Source organism: Octopus sinensis, linkage group LG20 (genome assembly GCF_006345805.1).
Source record: "Octopus sinensis linkage group LG20, ASM634580v1, whole genome shotgun sequence".
Lineage (NCBI taxonomy): Eukaryota > Metazoa > Mollusca > Cephalopoda > Octopoda > Octopodidae > Octopus > Octopus sinensis.
The window spans coordinates 22,758,867-22,779,647 of NC_043016.1; the positions used below are offsets into that span (position 1 = coordinate 22,758,867).

Genomic DNA, 20,781 nt, shown 5'->3' on the forward strand with positions numbered 1-20,781 from the left:
ATTACAAAATAAGAAGCTTAAAAGAATTACAACAGAAAGTTATGTTGGACTGAAAACAAAAACTCTAAAGTAACCCAATTTCTAGAAGTACCAAATCATGCAGCTTTTTAAATAGATAAATAATAATTTTCCATTTAGGTACAAGGCCAACAATTTAAGGGAAAGGAGGGTTTAGTTGATGCCATCAACCTGATGTACTTTTATAGTATCATCCCCCAAAAGTTTGAAAGGTTGAATTGGTCTTGACAAGTTTTGAACTCAGAACATAACTTGGAACAAATGCCACAAGCATATGTTTCTGATGTTGTAATGCTTCACAAAGCATTTTTTCTGGTTTCAAGCATAGGCACAAAGCCTGAAATTGAAGATAAGGGAATTATTCATACCACTGACACCAGGGCTTGACAGGTATCATTTTATCAGCCCTGAAAGGATGAAAGGCAAAATCCTTCGCCTTTCATCCCTTCAGGGTCAATAAAATAACATACATGTTAAGCACTGTGGTCAATGTAACCAACCAACAACAATCTCCTAAAATTGCTGGCCTTGTATTTAAATTAGAAGGAATAAATTTTTTTTTAATTATCCTAAGGTAATTATTAAATGTCAAAACCAATTTAGGGTTATAATTTTAAATTGACAATATCTTTAACATTTTCTTTTCACCTCAAGAAAGACAAGAGGAGAGCATGTAGACAGGGAGGGAGGGATAGCAAGAGAGAGGAAGAGCAATAAATGGAAGGAAGAGAAAGAAAAACAGGATTTAATTTTGTAAAAACAAAACCAAAAAATGGTAGGCAAGAGGACAAGATATTAACATTTAAAAATAAATTTTTAATCTTCAAATAAGATCTATTTAAAAAATAAAAAACAAAAACTTGAGTAAAGCAGTTGAATTCTAAAACTTATCAATGTAATTTAATTATTTCTGATTACTTTGTGTGTGTGTGTGTGTGTGTGTGTGTGTGTGTGTGTGTGTGTGTGTGTGATGAACACACACTTAATACATAAACATATTTAATGCACCAAATGTTGGGGGGCTCACCATCAGCTAAGTTTTCGCCTGTCAAAAGCATGTCCTCAGCATAGTGATGACTGCTTCAAAAACATTAATGTTTCACTCCAGCCAGAAAATATTTCAGAAACAAATAACTGCTGATACTCTACAAAAGTCAAGTGAGGCCTGCAATTGAATACAGCACCCCTGAGATGGTGCTGCTACTAAAATGCAAGAAATACCAGCAACTGATCAACAAGTCTTCAAAACACATTATCTTATGAAAATAAAATAAAACTAAGACTGTGCAGAATCTATCATCATCATCATCATCAATATACACAACCCACAAGGCTGATTTGCTAAATATTATACAAGTTACATCATTATGAATATCTTCAAAGTATTATATACCATTAGCATTGGAACTAAAATGCATGTGTATATGTCTATGTATTATATAATATCAAAAAATTTTCAATACGAAATACTGAGATATTCAGTGACAATACCAGTGCTTGTATGTGATAGGTGTCCATTCTGTGGTGTTGCTCTACAAAGAGTAGAACTATCATAAAAACATTAGTTACAACTATCTTTTACATTATTTATTTGTTTTAGTCGATTGGTGTAAGACAAGGCTGCCTTCTCTTGCCGAACTTGTTCAACATCTTCCTTGAGAGGATTATGATAGTTGCACTAGAAGATCACATGGTACAATTAGCATTGGCAGCAGAAACCTAACAAACCTGCACTTTATACATGATATTGTCAGACTGATGGGTTAAGAACAAGAATTGAAACAACTAGTAGAGCATCTAGACAAGACTTCCAATGAATTTGGCATGGAGATAAACAGAGAGAAAACAAGTTATGACAAACAGCCCAAACGGAATCAATACTAATATTAGAGTCAGTGGCTTTAACAGTTCCAAAGACTTGGATTAAATCTTCACTGTGGAAAGTCAGAAGTATCTCACTGAGCTCCAAAATTTAACTAATGAGATCACTAGTAATCTCAATATTCTGTACATCTGTGAGACATGGACACTGACAGCCGAAATCAAAAGAAGAATCCAGGCTGCAGAGAAGAAATGTTTCAGATGTTTGGGAATATCATACAGAGATCATGTCATGAATTAGGAAGTGAAAAGAAAGATAAGGCAGGCAATAGGGCCCTATAAGGAACTTCTCACCACAATAAAGAAACGCAAGCTCAGGTGGTTTGGGCCTATCACCTGCTCATCAGAGATGACCAAAACAATCCTACAGAAATATGCTAACTAAAGGGTTTGCTCAAGCTATAAGAAATAACAGTTAAATTTTTTTTTTTTTTAAACCCCTACAATTTTAAACCAGTTCAAAGAATGTTGCCCTTTATAAATGAAAAGGTGAGATGGTTACAGTTGGAACATCAGATTATAGAACTACTCAAAACAACTAATGTTGCCAAATTCACAAGAAATTAAAGCACTAATTAAGATTTTAGAAAATCATAATTACTGATACATTTTTATTGTTGCAATGAAGACATCCTTCTTGCTTCATTAAAATTTAATCTGAATGCATGATTTAACATAGAAAACTTAATAGTAATACTAGAGCTCAAAATGTCTATAGATGATATCACATCTTTCATTTACTTGTTTCAGACCAACCATGGCCATGATGCAGCACCGCCTTGAAAATTTTTTAGTTGAATGAAAAAATTCTTCATTCATTGATTTGAAATTTTCAGATGCAGCCTGAATGATAAAAGCCTGAATGTTTTGTTTTGTTTTTTTTGTTTTAGAATATGCAAAATAACTTGCTGAAAACATTAATTTTATCAAGTTGTATTCATAAGGAACAGTTAATGTAATACTTCATAGTAAAAGAAATACAGAAACTAAAGAACAAATATAATTTCCTGAACTTAATTAACCTCATCTTTAGAGACTTTTTTTTTTTTTTTTTTTTTGTAATGTGAACTACTTCAAAAATACTAATGGTTCACTTCAGAACCAGAAGATTTTACAGTACTAAAGAGCTGCTGATAACTCTACAAGAGTCAAGAGAGGCCCACAATTGAATGCAGCACCCTAGGAATGGTGCTGCTGCTAAAATGTATGAAGTACCAGCAAATGGTCAGCAAATCTTCAAAATACATGATCCTATAGAAGTGGTTGTAGAGACATTGCAAGATACTCATTCTGCACAGTCCTCAAGCAACTTGGATTTACATGGGTTAACGAAGAAGGACAATACAATTAACAAGAGAAGCTGCAAAAAATCCTCGTGGCTTTGGATTCAGGGGTTGGTCTATGAATAATTGTAGCTAGGACAGACACTGGCTGGGTTGTCTGGACAAGAACATCTATATTAAGAAGGCTAAACCCCTGATGACTCGAAATCACATCACTGATGAGATGTGCCAGGAGACAAGTCTTGCACATGCGCACGCACACACACACACACCAGAATTATACAAGCACGCAACTGAATTATCAAAGCATGCAACTAGAAACTTATGCCCAATCTAAAACTAGCCATTCCCTGTGAATTGGGTTTATTTTATCATTGGAAAAAACTGATTCTCAACCTTCCTGGATTATAACAAACATTACAATGGAGATAGCATATAAGATGTACAAACTACAGAGCTTATATAAGCCCTGCCAACAACTGACCATGTAGCTCAACACTGAGTAGACATCTAAACAATATTACTTGATCTAAACAGGATCAATACTATGCTTTAAAACTTTATGAAAATAAAAAGTTTATAATTTCTTCTGATGGTAGTTAATTAGTCAATACTTTCTTACATAACCACAAGACCATTTGAGAGAAGAAAGTATATTGTTCCCAATATTTAACCCTTTACCATTCAGATTCTGTCAAATGTAATGCATGTTTATTCACACTGCTTTGAATCCATCATGCTCTATCTCAAAGCTTTAAGATTTTTGTTATGGGATCATTTACTTTTTGTACAACATTGTCAGGTAGGTGTTAGAGACCAGATATAACCAGTAATTGGCTGGTTTAAATGCTAAAGGGTTAAGTGGTACTTCACTGACTAATAAAATGAAAGGAAGCAGTCAACTTCAGCAGAATTCGAATTCAGAATGTAAATGGCCATAACTAAATACTGCTTGACATTTTGTCTAATGGCAATAATTGTTTGTAATTTAGGCACAAAGCAATTTTGAAAGAAGTGAAGCAAGCTCAATGTAAACAACTGGAACAATGATGCCATATCTGCAAAGTTTCAAGAGGTACAAAAAGCAAAAATGATTCTCCAGTTGTGTAACAAACCAAGTGGTTAATGGTCCTTGAGGAGGCCTCAACAAAAATTCACTTTGTTTGAATGATTATTTTGCATGCTTAGGTTTATCTTCAATGCTGCATGAAGTGCTAATCGCTAATTGTGGAAGGAACCTGTGGAAGAGATAGACCCAGGAAGGTGTGGGACAAGGTGGTGAAATACTTTAGAACAGTAAGTTTATGTCATGAAACCTGGGACAGTCTCAAGTGTAGGGTACACAAGAGAAAAAGGCATATGGCATCAAAAACTTGAATTCAATGTGATCAACAGATTTAAAACTATTACACCATGCCCAGTCTCAATGGCAGAAAACTTGTGGAGACATGTTAATGCATCTGAAGTGCCCAAAATGGATGCAGACATAAACCAAGTGAGGACAACAATGGCTAAACAGCATTGGAATGAAAGCAGATACAGAGGGTCTGATAATTGTTGTACAAGATCAGAATATTGCAAACAAATCCTATCACTAACGCATCATCAAGGACAAAACAGTGCTGGATCCATGGAAAATAAGATTAAAAATTCAAGAAAAAAAACATTAGCCACAGTATCTCTGGATGTCTTGAACTATTAAAGATCAAATACATCCACAGGAATAACATGGCTGTGGTGAATGGAAAATATACAGTAGTTATAGAATCAAGAAACCATGAAGTGGTATAAGCTTCAACCAAATATTGTCAATGACAACAATGATGCCACTATCTTGTGGGATATACCCATCCACAGTAACAGATAAAAGCCAATTAGCTAGTGATAATTAGCACAGCATAAAAAAACTAAACCTATCTTCTGAAAGAAACACTTCAGTGAAAGTTGCAAAGAAGCTGATCAAGTACAAAATTTAGACAATGAAATTATCAAGATGTGAAATATGAAGACAAGTAACACCAGAGGTCATCAAAGCAAAATGGAAGAAAAGAATGGAGAGTTTCAATAATTGTATACTAAACAATACATATACATGTATGTATGTATGTATGCAGTCCAGAAGATCACACGTTGGAACAGGGCCCAACACTACAAGGAGTACAAAAGGAACAGTAATAATAATCTCTACAATTCCACTTTTAGTACATGTATTGATGAATAATAATTTCAAGCAGTCCCATTTTCAAGCATTTCAGAAGACAAAATATCAAATTAAGCAGAGTGATTTTAGAAAAGGCTCTCCTCAATTTTATAAAACCCCAGAACAGTGAAAAAATCTAATCCAAACAGAAAGTGAGTTTAGAGACTAAATAGGCATTTTGTCCTGCAACATAATAATTGAGTTGAGGAATAATTCATGAGCACCCCCCACCCCAATTTAAAAATGCATGCAGAAATGAAATGCATTGGCAAAGAGAATTTTTTGCTCTACAAGTTAGAGTGTTTTGATTTTTAAATTTTCTTGATTTTTGTGTATTTTCAGATCATTAAAATGGAATGACAAGTGGACAAAACTGAGCATTTTTGACACTATTTGTTTTTCAAATTTAATCAAGGTGTTTAAAATTTTACTTATTATATAAATCACCTGTTCTGTTTCTGTCCATAGACTATAGAGGCACTTAGAGCAAATGCTAGCAACCCCTTAGCCAGAGAGGCAGTCTTGTGATAGGGGGAGACCAACTGCCTTACACACTGTCCAAGGTGTTTTGTTTAACCCTTTAGCATTTAGACCGGCCATATCCGGCCAAAAGTATTCTGCCGGTTTTATGTTCAAACTGGCCAGATCTGCTCTCTCACACCAACCCTACAATATCATTTTAAAAATTAACAGCTACCTCATCAAAATATCATAGAAGATAATGCATGATTAGTTAAAAACAATGTGGATGAAAAAGGATTAATTTTGGCAGAATAATGCGAACACTAAAGGGTTAAAGAAGTGGGAAGCCCTGTTACAATGGAGTAAATGTAACAGCAGTAGGTATAACTGAAAGCTGCTAGCAAGAGCTCTGCACACAGGTGGCTTGTACCTGACGGTTGCTGTCAATGCTTAATCCTGAGTACCAGCAGGCTGAGGCAGTTGTGTGAATGTAAGAGCAGCCCTTTTTAGGAGACAATGCTCCCCCACTTCCCTAGAAGTGGAAAGCCTCTAAAGAAATGTGTGGTAAAGAAAGCCTGCTCAGAAGAAAACCTAACCAGTTCACTGTGGCAGCAAGACTTCACTTCAGCAGCAGAAATTGCAAGAAAGTGAAGATGACTATAGCTATGTGGGACATGTGTACTATGCTTGATGGAGACTTCATACGTGAGAGGAGGACAGTTCTGATCACAAAAGAGACTAGGACTGAAAGGCAGAACCAGTTGCAAGAGGAGATTTACACCTGGGTTGAGAAGATAGAAGGAAGAGATTCAGGTGTGGCTTTTGCTGTTAACAACAAAGCTGCCAAAGGGCTACCTTTCGTCTCCTTGGTCATCTCAGAGAGGATGATGACCCTACAAAATATCGATCATGAATAACGACATCTGACCGTCATCAATGTGTACTGGGTGAATCACTTCAAGTAGACTGAATCAGCCTGAACTATTTGATACTTCAAACTATTCTGCCATTTGGTAAGCTACGGTGAAGCTACAAGAGCACCTATTAGTGAAGATGAAGTCAACCAGGTTCCAAAAAGACTAGAGAACAATAAATCTCCAGGACTGGATCAGATCTCAGCTGAGCAACAGTAGAAAAGAGAAAATGTATTGTGTAATACCTGTTGGAAAAAAAACAGAGCAGTACCAGATGATTGAACAAAAGTTGTCATAGTTAAACTGCCAAAGAAAGGTAATCTCAGTAATTGCAGGAACTAGTGGGCCTTCACCCTACTGTCAGTGCCAGGCAAAGTCTTATACTTAGTCATCTTAAAGGTTTTGAAAGAGGAATTGTATGAAAACTTCAGAGAAGAGCAATCAGGATTCAGGGCAGGAAAATCATGCACCAATTAAATTTCTATACTGTGAAAAATCATGGAGTAATGAATAGAAGTCCAGCAACAACAGGTCATCAGTTTTATCAATTTCAAAAATGCTTTCAACAGTATACATAGAGAATCACTAAGGTACAACGCAAATCTAGCTAGGTCAGATATTTTTAAACACCAGTATAGGAATTGAACATATTCAAAGAAGATCTTTACTTTTATCAATTTGATTTCTCTATAGTACCATTATCTGCCTCACTCAATGGAATATCACACAAAATGCCTTCCAGTGAAGACTTTGCATTTTAATTTGATGTATTGCCAATGCATATGGTATCCCAGAAAACCTTGTCTCTTTAAGAGTGTATTCAATTCAAGCTGCTGCATGCAGCAACACAAAATTCAACATCACAGGAGTGATACAAGATTGTATACTGTTACCCCTGTTGTCTTTTTCAGGTCATTGACTGTCATGTGGATAACTGTGGACTGCAGGAAGACACCTAACAGTGCTGGGCTATGCCAATGACACTGCACTCTTGGCAGAGTCATACTTAGTGCCCCAATAAATGATGACCAGATTGGCTGAAGAAGTGGCAAATGAAGCACAACCTTTGAAAATGTAACAAACTTCGCCTAGCTGTGTAGCGTTATTGCTAAGAAGATGGGGGGGGGGCTGAAGCAGATGTTAAGTCCAGAATCTGGTATACAGCAGCAGTGTTCAGAAGATTGAACAAGATCTGGGCCAGTACTTTAAAATTTACATATAAGAACAGAATCACAAACTCTTGAGAGTCAACTGGCACAGCCTGCAAGAGACTGTGGCAGGAAGGCAAGTGAAACTTAAAGAACAAATACCCAAGATAGCTATGACTATCAAGATAGGAACAAAAGAAGAGAGGAAGACATGGTTCACTGGAGAAGGTGACTTTGCTCAAAACTAGGGTGACTGAGAGGCTAGCTGTATGGGAAGAATTAAGACTAAAAGTCCTAAGTTAAAAAGAAACTAATGCCTAGGAGAAAATAAAATGCAAATTTTATTTGAATCAGCAAAATATGTGAAATGATGGAATTACTGAACCATCACTGAGACAAGAGTTTTACAGAAATCAGAATTTTATGGAATGAGCTATTTTGTCTGGTTTGATTTACTTTAATGACTCAGTAACTGGTGAAGTACTAACCAATTTAGAAGAAAATGAAAAAAACTTAAATTGATTATTTAAGCCAGTTGGAAAGCATCTCCTACTTAAACTGCTGAGAACTTACAAATTTGATAAAGAGTATGAAGAAAAACTTAACTCCTGCAAGTGAATTTAATCATTCAAATATTCAAAATTCTGGCATTTCCAAAACAATGAGTTGATAATTAAGTATTTAAGCACTTTATCTTGTACTATTAAATGTTCTTTAAAAAATCATGTTTACATGCCAAATATTCTACGTATAATAATCTTGTCATTAAAAAATTTAAGTATGACCATACCAAAACCATCCATCTTAAAAAAAAAAATTGGCTAAAATTTTGACATTCTTTTACTTTTGTTTTTAACTAAAGCATAAAAAGTCATCAACCATTTATCACTTCACTAATTCTTGTAGTTTAACTGAATTTTTAATCGTCATGCTGACTGCTTATTGATCAAGATGTAAAAATAGAAAATAAAAATTGTCACAATAAGTTTTAAAATATTTGTTTACAAGCTCATGGGATGTTGTGATGTTCATGCCTCTGGGTCACTAACTGAAATCCACTGGCATGTAACTGCTACTTCTGTTACATGCCCCCCCACCCCTGCAAGAGGAGACAAAAGGAGGGATGATGTTACTAAATATTTTATTCTAAGAATACAAAAAATAGTAAGTAAAAATTGTATACAAATTTTGAATTAATCTTGTTATTTGGAATTAATTTTGTTACTATGTCACACTTATTTTTTAAACAAGCGTTATTAAATATGATTGTAATCTTCCAGACTATTTAGCTTGTCTTTAGATATGAGACTTCATTATTATTTATACTTATGCTATGCTTTGATTGGTTTGATCTCTAAATGACATCAGTGTTTTATTCTTGGATATGGTACAACACCAGAGTGAATTCAAACTAGGAACTTTTAACCTAACTTTTTCACTAACACATGTTCCTTTAACTTAAAAACCAAGATCTATGGTTCAAATACAATCTGGTACTATGTACATGCACATCCAAGAAAAAGACAATGATAATTTAACATCAAATCAATTGACACGGACATAGTAAATAAGTTTCATGTCTAAAGATATGGGTTACTGATTTGAAATAGCTCTAACTCAGATTTTTATATTAGATTTATATTTTAGATGTTTTATATTAGATTTTATAGAGCAATATTATTTAAGTAAGTTGGGCAATAAGATATTAAATATGTAGGGGTTTTAGCTCTGAGGTTAAACAAAAATTGTTTCAAGTGCGAGAGATAATTATATAAATTAATACTTTAGGACAAAACTGTAAAAGTTCAAATTAAAAAAAAAGGAAAAAAGAAATGAAAAAATCCAGAAGCAGGCATATAAAGCAGTATTCCACAAGCAGGAGCAACAGGGGAGAGAAACATACCAGTAGACTCTCTGTCATTTTCCTTATCACTTTCTGATGTTTTCGGATGGTAATCATGAGAAAGGAAAAGATTTATAAAAATGGAACAAGCAATTAAAAACATCAAAATGGCATGCAGCATGCAGACATTATCATAATTCTCATTCCAACCTGTTTTGAAATAACTGTTTTGATAATTTACTATTTCTATTTCCCACAAACTTTTTAATTTTTTTTTACTACATCTTATTTAATAATGTAATATGTAACAATATTTTCGTGCTTTTAATTTTCCATTAAATTTTGCTTCATTTTCCACCCACCTGCTGCAGAATAATGAATGTAAGAGTCAGCTTAATTACAATAGTCATAACATATGACAGTGATACTTTTTGAACAAGATGTAAAGTGAAAACTTTGTAGGGAAGGGAGCATAATTAACTGAATCAGCCATGTATATTATTGATCTCTAACTCAAAGTGATGACAAAATGAAAAATCCACCTCTGCAGCAGGATTTAAACTTGAAACAATGTCAAAGATTTGAAACTACACTTTTTTTATGTATATACAACCATACTGATCTCTTAGAAGCCCCATTTATACAGGGGGCAGAGGTACATAGAACACAGATGCGATTAAATATTCAGCACTGTGGCATTTTACAATCCTATGTTCTTTCTTTCAAAGACAATTTATTATCAGTTTAATAATCATTTTTATTATCATTCTATTTCAAAAACATTTTAAATTTAATTAGTTTGTCTAACTTGTAGTAATAATTTCAAATGAAAAAAAGTTTCCTCTTTCCATAAATATCTTTCAGGCAAAAAAAAAAAAAAGTCGGGGAAAAAAGGGGGAAGATAAATGTAAAAATGCTTCCAAATCCTATTTATCTCTCTATAACAACCACACTATTTCCTGGGTAAACTTGTACACATTTGCAAACACTGATAAACCTAAGTATACATACATACATTATATATACCGTATTTGACAGCATATAGGACGCACTTTTTTCCAAAAAATTTGGCTAAAAAAAAAAAAAAAAAAAAAAAAAAAAAAAAAATCGCCCTGCATCTAATATGTGAAGTCAAGACCCTCCCGTAGGCTAATCTTCTCCCAGACGCTCACTAACCTAGCTTACGATAAGTATTTCTACCTACGCTAACGCCTTAATGATATTTTCCGTACTCATGCATCATTATTTTATTGCTAGTATTATTATTATTACCACTATTATTACTTTAAAATACGAATTATCGTAAAAATCAAAGCAATCTACCGTAAATTGTTAGGCTGCGATCCATGACACACGTTTACTAATATCAGCTGATCGGAACCCTAACTCGATGCCATCTGACGGTGAGGAGTAAAACTACATGATCGTTGCGAGTTCGTGTATATACGGAGGTAGGTTGGATATCTTGGTACAACAAAGTTTATGATCATAACAAAACACACTACAACAGTACAAGCACCTTCACGGCTATGGCAACACCCTCACGGCTATTGTAATTTGTATGCTTGCTTTTATACAGCAATGTTTTCTGCTTTTGTAATGTGCTGCTAGACTGCTTTCAACAATATATGCTTAAATACACTTAAAACTTTTTTTCCTGAATTTGACCTGCTGAAATGAGGGTGCGTCTAATATGCCAGTGCGTCTAATATGCCGTCAAATATGGTAATTATATGTGTGCACACAAACACATGCATCCTCAAACATCTTTGAATGAGAGTAGAGATGTTCTACAGAATATACAAGTGTACCCTTGTGGTTACATTCATATTCATTATATTTCCTGTTAACAGTGTTTTTGACATTCCTGAATGCTGAAGAGCAATTTAACAATCACTACAAGTAAAGCTATCTGAAGCTTAAGCATATTTTATACAAATAAATTATAATCCTAACTAATTATAATTAAGTATACTTTCTACCACTAGTAAATTAAAACCAACTCAAATTAGATTTTCTTCATTTTGGACTACCAAGTCGAAAAAATTCTAGTGTTACTCACATTAAGGAAAACTATAATACAGATATAGTTGAATATTCTTATGGTTTGGCATTAGTTTTAGTTAAATGGTTTAGTTTGATACCAAGTCTTAAAAATTGAAGACCTAAAAATATGTGGTACTGTTTAAATGACAGTTGAGAGTGTGTGATTATGTAAGAAAGTCACTCACAGACATCCCGACAGACTCAGGGCATCTAAGGGAAGGTAACTCCATATGAATCCTACTGTTGATAATTACTAGGCTCATGGCACTCGTTACAGAAGACTAATACAAGTTTGAAGAATGAGCAAGATTGGCTCTACACAAACCATGCCCACTATAATAATAAACCCTTGTTGCCTAGAGTGTTCAACAAAAGGCTAAGGGAGGAAAGCCTTATAGAAAATCTGGAGTGAGGGAGCCTAAGGCAGATATGTATAGTTATATTTAATATCTGATACCTCCTGCGGCTCTTTGGATGCTGCAAACATTGTGTTTCTTTTATGTTGTATCCATGAATGGAGAGATGGTATGTGTACTTGGGGCTAGACACTTGCTTCTGGAAACAGACGAAGTACAGTATCTTTTATTACAGATCCTTAAATTAACCCAAGCCTTGTGAATAAAACTGGGTTATCAGAAACTGTGGAAGCTTCTCAAATGTCCTATTGTACTTGTAATTCAAAAGACTGGCCTAGTCATACATTGTGTCAAGCCTGAGAACTACATGAACAGTACACATGTTTATAGAATAGTCAGCCATTTATATTGTAATTTAATGTGTATACAGTTCAACTAATCAAAGAACTGGAATATTCATCAAAAGTGATAGAGAACCATGAGAAATGCGATCCAACACAACTCCAGTCATAGATTTTCAACTTGATAACTTTAATCTGAATAATATCCCAGTGATAGAAATCTATTCAAGTCTCTGTTTTTTTTAAAAAATATTTTCAGCTATCTTAACTGTCTTTTATTCACTTAAAATAAGGTTCATAAATTTGAGCCAATGCATAAGAATTCCTGAAGTAATATTTACTTTTATATATATATATATATATATATATATATATATATATATATATATATATATATATATATATATATAGAATGTCTGCTGTCTTCCACTGGTAACCAGTCATAACTATGAAGTACAACTAATATTGCGCTCCCCCACACCCCACTTTCTTTTTACAGCCAAGTAAATGGAGTAAAAATCAGTAACGTGTCATCAAGAAAGAGCAAATGTGAGACCTAAGTTTTAAATAACCTATTTATTTCAATAATAATTTCTTAAATAAAAAAAAAAATCATTTACAATTAAGCATCTATGTGTGTGTAAAACAATCCCAGTACAAAATAATGAAAAATCCTAATTCAATTCTAGCTACTAACATAATATATGTCCACTATTTTTTATGCTGTTTTTCATAAAATAGGCTAGCTTGTAACCTTATCTAAGTAGGCTGCCAGGTTTGAATGATGGTATGACCAATAATGACATCAGAATGTCTACAAACAATTCAACAGCAACACAACTTAACAGATACTGAAGCTGGTACATAGACAAATATCAATGTGCTGATTAAGAATGAATCAAGACATGCTACACTCACAATGGTAAGCATTCAAAATGAAAAGTCATATTTGATAGCTCTCATTCATATGCATGCACACACACACACACACACACCACACCACACCACACATACACATACACACAGGTGTGCAGGGTATTTTTTGAACAAAGGGAAATGTAACGAGATGTTCGGCAACAAGCACTGGATTTTAACTTTTACATTTCTCTTTTAGATATGTCAATCGATCAGTATAGCAGATCAGTATATGATCCAGAAAATGAAAAGCCATACTGTTCCGATAAGCCACCAATCTTCTTTTGTGTTCAGGTTTGCAAAAGAACTGGAACCCTCTGAATAGGACATGTCCTCCATGGTCAAAAGAAAGAAGCATCTTCTGCAGTCAAACATCAGGCGGCTTTCCCATATAATCCAGGACATCAACTAAGCCTATCAGGTCAACAAGGGCCATTGAGAAGCAGCTGCAAGTGGCAGTATCCACTATCAGATGTGTGCTGCACCAGAACAACAGATAAGTAAGGAGGAGCAAGCTATAACAATTTCTAGAGATGTCACACAAGAACTTCAGGTGATGAGAAAGGGCAAGTTCATGGCAGGCAAAATCCAAGAGAATTGTGTGATCATCTAACATTAACTATCATGTATCTCCTAGTTTTCCTTCTTGGTCTATTTCATCTATCACCACAGAAGACAGCCAACAAACCTCCACCACCCATACACACATTTCCTGGTGGCAAGGAATAATTGTCAGTATAGAGAGATGCATGTGAAGAATCTTCAGATACTGTCATGCAATCATTTCCATAGCCACAACAGGGTCATCTTTTGGACAAAGGGTGGTTTTATTAAGTAGCTTGTCTCAGTAATGTACTGAGATGAATGTATATGCTGTTTATTACTATAGAAAGGGTTGTTTCCTTATGGTGTCTAACTTCTGTTTTGTTTCCAGTTGCACTGTGTACCCTGTATTTGTTTGTGTGCATAAAAACACAAAAATGTACATATGTAATTACATATACATACAGCATTTAAATTTGATATGTATACATTTATGCATATCCCTAAGAAATTAGGGGAGTGCATAAATATGCAGATAAAAGCTATATATATATATATACAAATATAGAAATATATTTTGATATATGTATGCATGCAATTAGATTTGCATACATATAGTGTGTGTACATGCATATGGATTTGCATGCATAAACATGCACATGGATATGAATATGTAAAGCATGCACACACACACACACACACACACACACACACAGATTGATAGATGTATATACACGTAAATTAAGCTATATATGAATTCCAATCAAAACAGGAAAAAGAAATTCCAATAGCCTAAGACATAACTAAAAGCTTACAATACAAAAACTGAAGATTTGTTTTCCTAAGTGCACAAACTAGTATTGACAGACACTTAAACATACAACAAAATTAACAGAGATATAGCAATTTATGCAAAGTGCTTTTGAGTTTATATATATAAATAAAATGAAAGGAAAGAACACATGAATGGCTTGCCTAACAGAACAATGGTAATGCAAGCAGTGAGATTATAATAAAACAGTAAATGTGCGGTGAGTGGAGAGTCAAGGAATCCAAGAATATAGAATCTAAATATGTTCATTGAAAGTGATTGATGCTGTATTGCCAAAATGACTAAGAGTCATCTAAAAGTTTTGCTTTTTGAGAAGAAAGTGAAACAGAATGATATAATTTTCTTCTCTTCTCTTGGATATTTTTTGCTTTGTTTTTTTTTAATTAATTTCTTCTATAGAGTTACTGCCTTCATTTTCTATTTGCAAAAGGGCTCTCAGTATTTGTGCATTGTTTACTTTCTAGTGTTAAACTTTAATTTGTTGAATCAAGCAACAGTATTGCAGAACCAACAGATATACATTCGTTTTTTTTTTTTTTCTATTCATCTCCAGAGACATTGTAACCGAAAGTGTCGAAGATTTTATATACTGTAGTTCTATAGTTGCCTTGTAAGGTGATTTTTTTTTGTTTTTCTTCTTTTCTTTCTACATTTAACATTGATAGCAGTACACAGTTAAGAAAAATGGCAACAAGAAATGTCAACATCGCCTTCAGTGCCTGAAAACTATAACACATAGTGGAAACAGGTGGTTTATAGGGAGGCAGCATGCAATGTTGAGAAGTATAAAGTTGGCAGCCACTGTATTTCTCTCCCTGACAAACAAAGCCAAAGATTTAAATAGAGACGATGGTCTTACAATTACTATGCATTAATAAGAGGTAGTATTTTATCAACCTCTGAGATGAGAGAAAAAGTTGACACTAGCAACTCATGAACTCGGTATGCAATTAAGTGAAAATGGGATTTTAGCCTAGCACCTTAATCATTGCCAACTCCTTACATTGGTAAAAGACAAATTCAATGAGGATAACATCAGTGAACCAAACCCAAGTTTAATTACTTTTACTTTACTGATTTCAAATAGAAATATTATGGCTAATTCCCCAGGAGATTTTATCTAGAAAATAGGGCTCAAACTAAATGCTGAAAAGCATTGTGACACAATTGTTGCAGAAATGTGGAATAGCCCAAAGTTTACCACACTGCATCAAAAAATTTCAAAATTAAAAATAATGTTCATGCATGCATTCACATGACTGCAATACGTTTTCATATGAGTAAATAACAATTATGTTCTTTTATTCTACATGTTTTAGTCATTGGACTGCAGTCATGCTGGGACACTGCCTCAAAGGATTTTCTCAGTTGATCACATCAATTCCAGTATGAAAATCTGGTACTTCTATCAGCCAAACCAGTGGAACAAACTTACACTAGTTGCCAAGCAGTGAGAAATCCAACACATGCACGCAGGCACGCGCACACACAAGTCAAAAGGCTTTCTTGTAGTTTCGGTCTACTGAATTCACTCATAAGGCATTTATAGACCTAGGGCTATCAAAGACACTTGCCCAAGATGCCATGCAGTGGAACATAATTTAATTTTTTATTTTATTTTCAATGCAGCATAGTAAACTTCAAGATATCCAACTGAAATTAGTAACAAATGAGGAAATGAGATGATAATGTCAAAGATAGTAGAAAATGAACATTAATAAATGTTAAAGATCGTAGAAAATGAATATTTAAATAACCACTTGATGTGATTTTAAACATAAATAAAAAAAAAATAAAATAAAAAACATTGAACAATGTTATTCCCATTGTGTTAAAATAATGAAAATCTGATATCATAAAGGAGTAAAATAATGAGTAAATAACTAAAAAAAAAAATCTCAACATGAGATACGCAAGAATTGTAAATTAGATTTAGAAACAAATGAAAAGATAAAACCAGTTTTTTTTTTTTCAAGGAAATATACAGAATTTCTTTCACACTTTCCATGGAACCTTATGAAAATGAAAAAATAAATGAAAAAAATTGCCAGCGAAATTAAATAAAATTTTTTTTTTAGATTTCATTAATGAAATACATGAGAATTTATCTCCAAAACTGAACTAGTCAATTTGACAAACATATGGGGAGAAAAAAAAAATTTTAATTCACAAAGACAAATTATTAACAAATTAAGACAATACAAAACATGCACAATGTAACTTGAAAACTATAAACACATAACTCATCATTGATTGAAACCAAATGAATATGTTATATATAGAATATGAAAAAATTATAAATACCTGAGGAAGCATATTCTCCAGGATTGACTGCACTACCTGTATAAAATGGTAAGAATGTCGACTTTAAGAAAAAACAATCAAAAGACACTGACTGCAAATATAAAAATTAGAAGTTTGTTTATGACCACCACTACCCCCTATTGCAAGCTTACATCACTACTCAATATGGGTTGAAGTATACAGAGTCTATTGAATAAGTGTCTACTGGTTGATAGTAATTTATATCAAAGCTGTTTTTACTTGAAATTACCAAAAGGTCATAATTATCCACTCAAGGAACTTTCATCACTAATTTACAGTCCTTGGACTAAGACTGTGCTTCAGCACAGTATTCACACTTTTTGCATAACTTCCTTCTTGGGACACTTGTGAAAACCTGTTGAGGCAAGTGAAAATCAAACCAAATCAAAATCGATGAACATCAATGGAATTTGTATTATTGTGGTACCAGTGCCAGTGGCACATAAGAATATCATTCGAACGTGGCCGTAGCCAGTACCGCATCGACTGGCCCCCGTGCTGTGGGCACGTAACAAACACCATCCAATCGTGGCCGTGCCAGCCTCGCCTGGCACCTGTGTCGGTGGCACATAAAAAAACACCATCCGAGCGTGGCTGTCCGCCAGCCTCGTCTGGCACCTGTGTCGGTGGCACATAAAAAAACACCATCCGAGCGTGGCCGTTCGCCAGCCTCGTCTGGCACCTGTGCCGGTGGCACATAAAAAGCACCCACTACACTCACGGAGTGGTTGGCGTTAGGAAGGGCATCCAGCTGTAGAAACACTGCCAGATCTGACTGGCCTGGTGCAGCCTTTGGGCTTCCCAGACCCAGTTGAACCGTCCAACCCATGCTAGCATGGAAAGCGGACGTTAAACGATGATGATGATCATCATCAGTTCCCAATTTATATTTTATTGATCACTATTCATTGAATGGTTAATTACTCATTATAAAATTCACTATTCAAATATTATGACAGGTTTCCATATACCAATTTTCATTCACAAGGCACTGTGAAAAGCACTTGCCTAATGTGTTGCACAGTGACAAAGAATCAAGAATGCTAAAATTTGTTAGCCATATTGCCAAAGTACTATCCCAAATTGGGAACTGCATGAGTGAGTCAGTGAAAGAAAATAACTGGCTCAAAACACAAAAATTCTTACATCAAACTTAACTGAATATATTATTCAAATATTGTCTTAAACTTAAGTTTTACCTTCCCCCCCCCCCGCCCTCATTCGTCCCTTCTCACCTTCAAAGTTTCTCAAGAATATTCATCAAAAGAATATATAAGTATAATAAATATATCAATCGGCTCCTTAGCATCAACAATAAGGTTAATTAACAAAAACACCTACTTACCAGTTATATCAGCACCAAAGTCAACATCACCTATGAGATCTGAATCTTGCATTGCAAACTCATTGTATATAGATTCATTATTTATTCTGCAAGCAAAAAAAAACAAAAAAAAAACAATGACTCCTTAGAAAAAGACCTTTTTAAAATTTAATTTGCTAAATAAATGAAGAGAGACAATTGAATTCTATGCTTTGTTACCAAATATGGATATCATATTATATCAAACTACTGTATATTTATGAAAATGCATACATGCACACACAGCAAATAACCATCACATATTTATGTGCATACACACACACACAAACTCATTCACTGATTATTTTTATTGCCGAATACCCTTTGCAACTACTCTACACCACAGAAAATACATTGTGTTATTTTGAAACAAGTATGAAAATAACTGTGTACCAAAGGGGTGAACCCTATACTGAGAGTAGAATAAAATTTATTTCAAGCTTCACTTGACAGCATATGGATTTAATAGTTTGACAGGAATCAATGAGCCTGGATGCTCTTCCTAAAGTAAACCACCTTACAGAGTGGACTGAGTGTTGTCATGACATCAGTACTACTGAGATTTCAAAGTACTCACAAAACAAGACTCCTCGACTTTGTGGAAAGTGCTTTGGTTATAGCACTAGCACTACTGAGGTGACAAATTACACTCAAGACAACACCCCATCAACCAAAGGTGGAGTAGTATTGACTTTGTTAGTTGTCTTGGGAAGAAATTACTATCTGCATAATATACTGTTGACATGGCAATCTTTGAATTTGAAATGCTTTCAAATGAAATTTCTTTTTAGCAGTTATTATACAGTTGTGAAACATGGAGACTTTATTGTTGATAAGTTTTTTCATAAAAAAAAAAAAGTTATCCCTAAAAAAAAAAAAAAAAAACAACAGGTGAAGTACAGAATCCATAATCAAACACCGACTGCAGTGAATAGGACCAGGTGGTTAGAAAGAAAGAAGAGGTTTCTTTGTCAAAAACCCTTCAGCAAATTTACCACTGAGAAGAAAACCACATGAATGTCTTTACTGCTGTTATACAGAGACTAGTTGAAGACAATCTTTAAAATGGCTAGAAGTGAGACAAAAACATGAGAAATCACAAGTCAACAAAACCCTTGCACACACATTATCTTGCCATCAGTTTTCTATTTGTTTTCTGTCATCAATGGCATAAAAATGGATGGAGGAATCACTCAATAAGAAAGACATTGAAGCTATTGGACATGTAAAACAGTCAATAGCTGTTCTTTTATTGCATATAAGTAAGAGGACTGTGATGAAGGACCTGAACTAGACTGTACTTCACAAATCTAGAAACAGCTATATCTTACAGAGGTAGAAGGCTATAAATTTGAAAGGGTGTATAGCTGATTCAACAGTATGATGATGCCATTGGTATTTTACGGTGACTGGAAAAGATGAGATGGCATGTTTAACCCTGGCAAGCTCATAGTGAGGAATAAAATTCAATATTGTCAGGTGTTTTATCCAAAGCCTTACTGATTATGAATAACAAAATTATTTATGATGATGATAATAATGGTTTCTAAATTAAGTAAAAGGCCAACAATCTTGAAGGGATGGGGTTCATCAATACCATCAACCCCACTGTCCTCAATTGGTACTTTATCATTCCCAGAAAGATTAAAGGCCAAGTTGACCTCCATGGGATTTGAACATAGCACATTGGACAAAATACTTAGAAGCATTTCTGCTGGGATTTTTACGTTCTAACAATTCTGCTAGTTCACTGCCTTAAGATATTTATCATGAGTTTGATTTAAGCAAAAGCTTAACAATTTTGAGTGGAAGGTTTGTTTGATACTATTGACCCCACTCCTTGACTAATATATTTTAACTTATAAAGATGAAAGGCAAAATTAACCTAAGTTGGATTTGATCACAGAATGTAAAGAGCAAAAAAAAAATTCTCTCAACAATAATGGTTCTGTCAATCCACTTCTGTAAACAACAACAATAATAATGATAATAATAATAAAGAAAAACATACTTGACGTTCTTTTTATTTGCTGCATTAGCTTGGCTTAGAGCTTCTGCAGGTTCATCAAGCTCAGGTGTGTTTGGAATTATAGCATTTGGTGTACGGTCTAATACTGAAATCAGAAATTATGAATTTATTTTAAACTGTTTCAAAAGTTTATGCATTTAATTGACAGAAAAAATAAGATACAACCAAAATATAACTAGTTTTTTTTTTTAAATCTGATTATTTTTATTTTTTAAAGTTTAAATTTAAAAGAAAATGCAACAGGACATCTATAAAATAATACAAAAAAGAATTTTAAATATG

The 20,781-nt window shown here is 34.0% G+C and overlaps 1 protein-coding gene across 1 annotated transcript in view; it reads right to left on the reverse strand.

The window, feature by feature from the left end:
* The window catches only part of LOC115222631 (C-Jun-amino-terminal kinase-interacting protein 4), a 206,196-nt gene that overhangs the window by 114,965 nt on the left and 70,450 nt on the right, over positions 1-20,781 (reverse strand). The window contains exons 7-10 of the mRNA XM_036511616.1: positions 20,482-20,584; positions 18,453-18,538; positions 17,087-17,122; positions 9,810-9,842 (exon numbers count right to left, since the gene is read on the reverse strand). Of these exons, the coding sequence (XP_036367509.1) occupies positions 9,810-9,842; positions 17,087-17,122; positions 18,453-18,538; positions 20,482-20,584 (258 nt within the window). The remainder of the gene's footprint in view (positions 1-9,809; positions 9,843-17,086; positions 17,123-18,452; positions 18,539-20,481; positions 20,585-20,781) is intronic.